Raw genomic sequence first — 9,892 nt, 5'->3', positions numbered from 1 at the left:
TTGGGGGGTGAAAAGCCCCTAAAAAAAAAAAAAAAAAAAAAAAAAAAAAAAATCACACCAGAAATGTGGTTTGATGGCTTCCTTCCTTACTTTCTCTGGTCACATTAAAAAACAATAATAACAATAACTCATTCTTTAGAGAATTATTTTATTTAACCTTATTTATCTATTTATTTATTTATTTATTTAAATTTGATTGGAGAGGGATAGAGTGAGAGAACAAGAGAGAAAGTGAGAAAAAAATCGCTGGTCTGGGACTTGAACTGTGGTTGGTCATATGGGAGTCCAACACCCTTAACCACCATGCCACCTGCCAGACCCTCTTTTATTTATTTTTTTTTTAAGAGAGATTTTTGCTATAGAGTACTTGAGTTCCCCAGAACAACTGATAGAAAGCAAGAAATCACCCTCTCAGGGGGATAGCTATGCCACAATCCCTTCTCCTCCATTCTCCTCTCAGGATTTTAGGCACACACGCACACACACACACACACACCCAGCCTGAGTTTTAAGTCGCCAGTTCCAGGACTCGAACCGCAGTCGGCTATGTGGGAGTCAAATGATGTAACCATTACACCATCAGGTTATCCCAATACTCTTTTTTTAAAAAAAAAGAATTATTTTATTCATTGTCATTATTTTATTTTTTTTGAAGATGACCAGAGAGAGATAGAGAGAAGGAAAGTGAGAGAGCAAGCTGCCAGGTCTGGGAGTCGAACCATGGTCAGCCATGTGGGAGTTCAGCCGCCCTAACCACCACTCCACCTTCTGGTCCCCCCCAATAATTCTTTTCTAAAATTATTTATTGTGGCTGGCAGGTGGTGTGGTGGTTAAAGATGCTGGATTTCCACATGGCTGACTGTGGTTTGAGTCCCAGACCTGGTGGTTTGCTTTCTCATTTTCTCTCTCTCTTTCTACTTCTCTCTCACTATCCCTCTCTGGTTAAATTAAAATAAACAAAGTTTAAAAAAGTATTTAATTGTATTTATTATTATTTCTTAATGTGACTAGAGAGAGAGAATGCTAAAATGAGAAACCAAGCTGCCACGTCCAGGACTCAAACCATAGTCGGCCATGTGGGAGTACAACACCTTAACCACCATGCCAACTGGTAGTCCTAAGAGACTTAAAAATAAAAAAAGAAAACAACAAACTTTTACCACTCTTGCCTTCAGTGAGCTCAGATTCTTTTTTCATTCTTTAAAGAATTATTTTATTTATGGTACCAGCAGGGGGCATAGTGGTTGAAGCGCTGGATACTCCCACATGGCTGAATGACCACAGTTCACGTCCCAGACCAGCTGGTTTGCTTTCTCACTTTCCCTCTCCCTTTATCTCTGTGTGTCTCTCTGGTCAAATTTAAAAAAATAAAAGAAGAAATAAAAGTAAATAATTATTTTAAAAGAATTATTTTATTTAACTTTATTAATGTTACTATTTTTAATAACTATTTATTTATGTCATTAATTCCATTTGTTATTATTATTATTTTTTGTTATTATTTTTTAATTTGACCGGTGAGAGTCAGAGAGGGAGAGGGAAAGGGAAAGCAAGAAAGCAAGTCGCCAGGTTCAGGACTTGAACTGCGGTCGGCCATGGGAACCCAGCGCCTTTAATCACCACACTATCTGCTGGCCCCAACGTTATTATTTTTTCATTTGACTGGGGGGAGGAGGGAGAGAGAGAGAGGGAAAGTGAGAAAATAAGCCACTGGGTCCAGGACTCAAGCCGAGGTCAGCCATTCTAATGGGCAAGACAAATCCTATGTACAAAAGGGTAGAAACCAAAGCAGGGTAGGACAGGACAAGGAAGATGGAATCATTCGATGCAAAAGCTGGCAAGTACGTCAGCAAGGACACTTCTGCCTACATTTCCTGGACAACCACAGACGCTTAGTACACATACCTCCCAAATTCCCTACTCCCAAACTAGAGAGAGCACGAACAACATGAAACCAGCATTCTAGCTCTGTCTCTGGCGTTGATCCTCACGGTGCTGATTCAAGTTGAACATCCCAGGAGGAAGGAACAAAAGTGAGTGTGTGAAGGTAGGGCCAGACGTGGCACAGCAGTAAAGCACAACAGACTTCCCCAAGGGCAACAGGAACCCTTTTTTTTTTTTTTTTTTAAGAATTATTTATCTAACTTTATTATCATTATTCTTCAATCTGACCAGAGAGAGAGAGAAAGCTGCCAGTCTCAGGACTTGAACCGTGGTCAGCCATGTGGGAATCCAGCACCTTAACCACCATGCCACCTGCTGGTCTTGAACAGGCACACTCTTAACTATGATCGGGGCTGACTGATGGCTAGCTTCACTGAACACACCAGGCACACGCTTGATCATGATCCAGGGCTGACTGAAGGCTGGAGGAAGATAGCAGTACTGAGGTCCTGTTGCTCCCAATTTTGCTATTTCTCCCTCATGGAGAAATAAGCCTAATAGTTAAAGGAGCCAGGTGCCACAGGATGAACAGGTTTGAATCCTGGCCTTGGAGACTTGAAAAATACACTGGGCCAGAGGCATGTGTATCCAAATTCCTGACAGGATAGAGAAATGAAGAAGGCACTGCTACGTGACCACGCCCCATGCAGGGGTGCTTTCTTCCTCTCCCTGTCTCTGTCTGGTGCAGACACCCGCTGGCAGTTAATGAAGAAAAGGGAGGTTGTGAAGGCAGCAAGGCATAAAGCATGGTCACACCGTGGTAAACTGTCCCATTTGCCAGGGCACAGGATGGAAGAAAAGTATATGGTTAAAAACAAACCAAGAAGGGGCTGGCAGGTGGCATGGTGGTTGAGGATGCTGGACTCCCACATGGCCGACAGGGGTTTGAATCCCAGACCTGGCAGCAGGTTTCTTTCTTCCTCTCTCTCTCTCTCGTTTGCTCACTCTCATTCTCACTCTGTCCCTCTCTGGTCAAATTAAAATAAATAATAACAAAAATAAATAGATGTCAAATAAAACAATTCTTTAAACAAACCAAAAAAAGAAGGTTGACTCTTGAAAAGCTGAGCCAGCCCCATATCATGGTGGTTAAGCCTAGGTCTCCTCTCTGTTGTGAGCACACGTATCCTTCATGTGCATAGGAAGCCAGATTCCACATTGCCAACCATGGTTCAAATCCCAGCCCTGATAGCTTGGAAAACATGCCAGGCGTATATGCATACGCACCCAAAACTCCTGATGAGAAATGAAGGAAAAGGATTAAAATGTGACTAAGTACATGCACTCTATGGCAAAAAGAAAACAAAGGATCAAATAGAGTCTTTCCTCAGTATTCTTAGGAGATTGTTTCCAGGACCACTTTGGAAAACAAACCAGAACCCATAGATGCTTTAATCCCTTCCCACTAAGAGAGTGCAGGAGGGGCCAGCAGGAGGCATGGGGGTTGAGGCACTAGACTCCCAGAAGGCTGACCCCAGCTTGAGTCCTGGACCTGTGCTTGCTTTCTCACTTTCCCTCTCTCTCTCTCTGGTCAAATTAAAAAATAATAACAATTTAAAAAATGAAGTAATTTTTTAAAAAGGGTACAGTATGTGCATATAACCTACACGTCCTGTGTCCTTTGTCATCTCTAGAGTACTCATAATACCTAATACAAGGTAAATGCTAGGTAAATGGTTGTTATTCTGTTTTGTTTAGTGAAAAATGACAGAAAATAGTTTGAGGAGTATCTCCATGGCCTGGTGGTTAGTGGAGCTGGATCCCGCATGGCCAAACCATGCAGTTAGAATCCCAGCCCCAGCAGCTTGAAAGACAGTCTGGGCACATGTACACGCGTGCCCCCAATCCAATTTGGATGGACAAGTAAGGAATTGTGATGTTACCTGTCCCACTGGGAGTGCTTTCTCCTCTCTCTCTCTTTGTCCTCTCTCTGTGTTATGAGCACATGTATCCTTCAGTAAATTTTTCCATTTGTTGTAGGGCACGTGCACTTGGCAGAGAGAGAAAGAGGAAGAGGAAAGTGAGAAATTCACCCCACACTGGGGGAATGGCCATGCCACAATCCCCTCTCCTCCTGGGATTTTGGGCACATATGTATATACATTTAGCATATATTTCTTTCTTTTTTTTTTAAAGAATTATTTTATTCAACTTTATTTATTTATTTATTTATTTAAATTTCATCAGAGAGGGAAAGAGTGAGAGAGAGGAAAGTGACCAAAGATAGAAAGTGAAAAAGCCGCCAGGTCCAGGACACTTGAAGTCCAGCACCCTTAACCACCACGCCACCTGCTGGCCACTGCCTGGCATAAATTTCAAGCCTCTGGATCTTAGCACATGTGCTCATTGGAAAGAAACAGAGAGGGAAAGTGAGGAATCATCCACCATGGGGATGGACACATGGCAATCCCTTCTCCTCCATTCTCATCTCAGGATTTGTGGGGCACACACACACACGTGCAGGGTATTTTCAAGTTGTTGGGTAGGGACCAAAGGATGGCATAATGGTTACGTTGTTAGACTCCCACATAGTTGACTGCAATTCAAGTCCCCGACCTGTCAACTTAAAACTCATACCAGATGAGTGTGCGTGCATGCCCAAGATCCCGAGAGGAGAATGGAAGAGAGATTGCGGCCATGTGGGTATCCAGCCACCTTAACCACCACAACACTGGGTGGCCCATAGTAGTGTGCATTTAGAACAGCTTAGGTGGGCTGAGGCAGGCCTTCAGAAGAAGACTCTTCCATTGCTGCTGAGAACTAGTGATTTCAGGAAAAAGAGAAATGCATCCAGCCCCCAAACTTGAGTGGTAGGGAGCCCCTCTATCCTTCTGTCTCTCTCTGCCTTCTCATTTTTTTGTCATTTTTCCTTTTTAAATTTTTTTAAGGTAAAGTATTCTCTTATCTTTCAGAACCTCTTTTATCTTGCTAATAGTCCCCTTTTCTCCTCCCCTCTAGGAGAGGCAAGGGGCAGGGGCAGGGCTTCAGAAGACTCCTCCATTGCTGCTGAGAACTAGTGATTTAGTTTTCATTTTTTGCTTTTTTTAAAAAAATTAATTTTGTTTTTCTTTTCTTCTTCTTTTTCTCTTTCTTTCTTTGTTTCTCTCTCTCTGTTTTCTTTTTATTTTACCTCATCAATTACTCCTCAATCTCCATTCACCAAGTATCTAGACGGAGCTAGGGGAACCATACCAAACATCCAAATACTATTAGGGCTAACATATTCCTCAACACTCACTGAATCTGCTACTCATAGGGATAAAAATGGAAAGGCAGAGATTGCAGATCACCTCCTCCTGCACGCTCCTGAAAACTCAGATTGAACTTCAATTAGGAAGAAACACATCATCCATCAGATGACTAGAAATCACCACAGGGTCACAAGAAATATGCAAAAGCAAGAAAATACCTCTCATCCAAGGGAAAAAAAATAACTCCTCTTCATCCACAGACAGTTCAATGGAAATGTCTGATAAAAAAATTTAGAATATTCATAGTGACAAAGTTAACAGAGATGCAAGAGAAAAGAGACAATGAACTCCAAAAGAGGCAGGAGAATAGAGTCGAAGAGCTCTATGTGAGGAAGTTCTTGCACGATCTGAAAGAGGAAATACATACCACAAAAAAGAATCAAACAGAAGTGTTAGAGATGAAAGTTGTAATACAGGAAATCAAAACCTCCCTTGAAAGTATTAAAAGTAGATTAGATCATACAGAAGATTGAACCTCAGATGTAGAGAACAGAATTGCTGGCCTAAAAAAATCCACCACAAAGACTGAGAATAGTCCAAAAAAATGAGAATAATATATGAGAAATACAAGATACCATCAAACATCCAAACATCCGGATAACTGGTATTCCAGAAGGTAAAGAGAGTAATAAGGGCACTGATCATCTATTTTTTTGTTTGTTTGTTTTGTTTTTGAGAGGTTTTTGCTATAGGGTGCATGTGCTTGCCAGAAAGAGAGAGACAGAGAAACAGAAAGTGAGAAATCACCCCCCCAGGGGGGATGGCCACACTGCAATCCCTTCTCCATTCTCCTCTCAGAATCTTGGGCACACACATGCACACAGCTGACGCAAGTTTAAGCCACAGGGTCCGGGACTCGAACCGCAGTCGACTACATGGGAGTCCAGTGACATAACCATTATGCCAACTGCTGGTCCCGATCATCTATCCCATGAAATCCTGGAAGAAAACTTTTCAAGTCTAGAGAGGCATTCAAAGATCCAAACCTGGGGGACCAGCAGGTGGAGTGGTGGTTAAGGCGCTGGACATTCCCACATGGCCAACCACAGTTTGAGACCTGAACCTGGTGGCTTGTTTTCTCACTTCCCCTTTCTCTCTCTCTCTCTCTGGTGAAATTAAAAAACAAAATCAAAAACAAAACACCACAATTAAATAAATAATTTAAAAAAAAAAAGATCCAAACCCAAGAAATACACAGGACCCCAAATAGAATCAAACCAAGAAGCTCTTCTCCAAGACACATTATAGCCAGATTGACCAAAACCAAAGACAAGGTACTCAAACTGGCAAGAGAGAAACGACAAGTTACCTACAAAGGATATCCCATCAGGATAACAACAGACCTCTCATCGGAAACAATGCAAGGAAAGAATGGGAAAATATATTCAAAGGGTTGAGTGAAAAACAATCTCAACTAAAAATATTATACCCCGCAAGAATATCCTTCAGATGGGAAGAGAAGACAAGAACATTCTCAGATAAACAAAACCTGAAAGAATTTACCGACACCAGACCAGTTCTCCAAGAAGTTCTGAAGGGAGTGTAATATTAGGAAAACTAAAGTCAGACACAGAGAAATAAGAATTAAAAAACATCTAAGAAAACGGCCAGCTTTATGGTAGGGACAAGTCCAGAGTTGAATATTATATTCCAGAGTTTAAACGGAAAGCTTGGACCACAACAGAAATTAGATTAAGTACATGAGACTGAGCTGATGAAATAGACTTTTATGGCTTTTAACTAAAACAATAACTGATCTTTTTCTATGCAGTCCAGACCAGAGATAAGGACTTTTTTCTTCTCTTGAATTGTCGACAGATCCAGGTAACTACTATTTGAACAGAATCCTAATCTGCTTCCTGGTTTTAAGTCTTAAGCAAAGTTCTTTTTTTTTTTTTGAGAGGTTTTTGCTATAGGGTGTGTGCGCTCGCCAGAAAGACAGGGAGTGACAGAGAGACAGAAAGTGAGAAATCACCCCCTGGGGGGATGGCCACACCACAATCCTTTCTCCTTTTGGGATCTTAGACACGCATGCACACACACCTGGCATGAGTTTAAGCCATCAGGTCCGGGACTCGAACTGCGGTTGACTACATGGGACTCCAGCAACATAGCCATTACACCAACTGCTGGTCCCAAAGGAAGACTATTTTTTTTTTAAAGAATTATTTTATTTAACTTTATTTATTTATACACTTTATTTTAATATGACCAGAGAGAGAGAGAAAGTGAGAAAGTGAGCCACCAGGTTCAGGACTTGAACCGTAGTCACCCATGTGGGAATCCAGCGCCTTTAACCACCACACCATCTGTAGGCCCCCCAAAGGAAGACTATTTTTACGATTAGGGAAGAACTGCACAGCATCAGAAGCTAGTCTCTGACAGCTTCCATTTCCACACAGATCTACCAGGTAGAAAGATGTTGCAGAGGTATTCTCATAGCACCTACCTCTTTGCCCTTCGTAGCATCTCCTTCTGTCCATTCCACCGAAACACAGGATTTCTCCAAGTTCACAGTTCTTATATTGGCACTGTGAATTAAGCCTACGGTACGAAAAGACTAGACTTACACATTTGTTTCCTAAGGGCTTCACTTTTAAGATCCCACAGAGACTCCCAATGTAGAGTTTACTTGAAGGAAGGGGCAGCTGCCTTTTTTTCTTATCGTTTTCCACATTAACAGAAATAAATAAAACCTTCTGGGACTTCACCTTTAGAACACCCCACAGTGAGTTCAGCATGGGACAGATCTTAAAATCAAGCTGCAAGGGGGCCAGCAAGGTGGCATAGTGGTAAAGGTGCTGGACTCCCACATGGTCGACCCCAGTTCGAGTCCTGGACACAGAATGAAAGTTACACATGTGCCTACAGCAAAATCCCAAGGAGAAGGGATTGCATTGTGGCCTTCCCCCCTGGGGGGAGTTAATTTCTCACTTTCCCTCAGTCTCTCTGGCAAACACAAACACCCTGTGGCAAAATCCTTAAAAAACAAAACACAAGCTTCATGAGGTAAGGATTCATTTCCACTCAAAAGAGGCATGATGTTTGAGGAGGGGAGGCGCTACAGTTCTCAGGTAACCTGCTCCTCCACACAGCACTGGGATCTGCCCCCTAGTAGGGTTTCCCTAACTCACTTCTGACCGTTCTCCTAATGACTGGAGTATCAGACCTGCCAGAGCTACAATAGCTGTTTAACAAAAACAGAGAACTGGGTTACAAGCTCAAGAGCAGGGATCTCGTCTGTCTCATTTACCCTGACTCCCAGTGCCTGACATACTGCAACTGCGCAATATTTACTAGAGAGGCCAGGAAGCTGAGGTCCCCGCAAGAGCAGGCCGATTTTGGAACGGAAGTGAATTTAACAGCCCTAACTCCCCTGGAAGGGCCAATGACCACCGAGAACTCCGCTAGCCCTCGGAGAGCAGGGAAGCGACCCGCAGTCAGTGCAGAGGCCCCCACCCCTGTGTAGTTGCCGGTGCAGAGACCCGGGAACTTGGAGGCGGAGGATCCCCAACAGTAGCCCAGGGCCCTGCCGTTTGGGGGCGGGGCAGTAATTTCAGCCATCTCACCGCGCACGGGTGCCCCTGGCCTCAGGACCCCGCCCCTCACCATTACTGCGTTGGATATTGATGACAAGGCCGGGAAACAGGCGCGCCTGGAGCGACGAGTCCATGGGCATTCCGAGGGTCCGCGGGAAACAGAAAACGAAACGCCAAGAAACCACGACTCTGCTGAGCCTACGAAGTCGGCCTGGCGTAAACCGCCGAAGTTTAAATCCCGCGCGCCAGCGTCCCTGACGACGTCATCACGCTGCTGCCAACCTCGCTTCCGCCAATCCGGCGCCCTGCGGAGCTTGTGGGATACGTAGTCTCCGGCTCGTCCTCCGCCCCCGGGGCCGGCCCTCCTCTGGCCACACCCCCGAGCGCTGTGGCTGCTGGGAGCCCCGCCCCCGCCCCCCGTGGTTCCGCGTGGCTGGAGTTGGGTCCTAGCCTTTTGCTCTCGGGTTCTCGGAAAATTGGGAGACTTTTTGTTTGGTGTTTGAGCGTGAGGGCTCTGGGACCCTACAGACATGGGTGCGGATCCGTTTCTCCTTTTTCCGACAACGGTAACCGGGTGGATGATGACCAGTTCTTGAAATAATTATTTTATTTAGCTTATTTTATTTATGTATTTATTCTCAATTTGATCAGAGAGGGACAGAGCGTGAGAGAGAGAGAGAAAGGGAAAAAGCAAGCCGCCAGGTCCAGACTTGAACTGTGGTTGGCCATGTGGGAGTCCAGCGCCCTCAACCACTGCCACCTGCGAGGTTCAGTACGTTAAAAAATTTAAAACGGGTTTATTTTTTTAAAAAAACTATGAAGACTGGGACCAACAGTTGGCGTAATGGCTATGTCGCTGAACTTCCACGTGGTCGACCACAGTTCGAGTCCCGACCCAGTGGCTTAAAACTCACGCCGGGCGCGTGTGCGTGCGTGCCCAAGATCCTGAGAGGAGAATGGAGGAGAAGGGATTGCCGCGTGACCATCCCCCTGGGGGGTGATTTCTCGCTTTCTGTCTCTCTGGTGAGCGCAGGCGCCCTATAGCAGAAACCTCTCAAATAAACAAATAAATAAATAAATAAGGACTGGAACCAGCAGATGGTGTAGCGGTTACGGTTTTGGACTCTCACGTGGCCAATCACAGTTCCAGTCTTGGTG

The 9,892-nt window shown here is 44.3% G+C and overlaps 1 protein-coding gene across 1 annotated transcript in view; it reads right to left on the bottom strand.

Moving 5' to 3' along the window:
* The window catches only part of KIF2C (kinesin family member 2C), a 28,618-nt gene extending 19,661 nt beyond the window's left edge, over window positions 1–8,957 (bottom strand). Inside the window, exons 1-2 of the mRNA XM_006153791.3 lie at window positions 8,805–8,957; window positions 7,645–7,739 (exon numbers count right to left, since the gene is read on the bottom strand). Of these exons, the coding sequence (XP_006153853.1) occupies window positions 7,645–7,739; window positions 8,805–8,874 (165 nt within the window). The 5' untranslated portion in view covers window positions 8,875–8,957. The remainder of the gene's footprint in view (window positions 1–7,644; window positions 7,740–8,804) is intronic.
* Window positions 8,958–9,892: the final 935 nt, after the last annotated feature.

This window comes from Tupaia chinensis, unplaced genomic scaffold (assembly GCF_000334495.1).
Source record: "Tupaia chinensis unplaced genomic scaffold, TupChi_1.0 Scaffold000387_1, whole genome shotgun sequence".
Lineage (NCBI taxonomy): Eukaryota > Metazoa > Chordata > Mammalia > Scandentia > Tupaiidae > Tupaia > Tupaia belangeri.
Note: the sequence above shows the minus strand (reverse complement) of the source record. Positions and strands in the feature narration are given on the sequence as shown.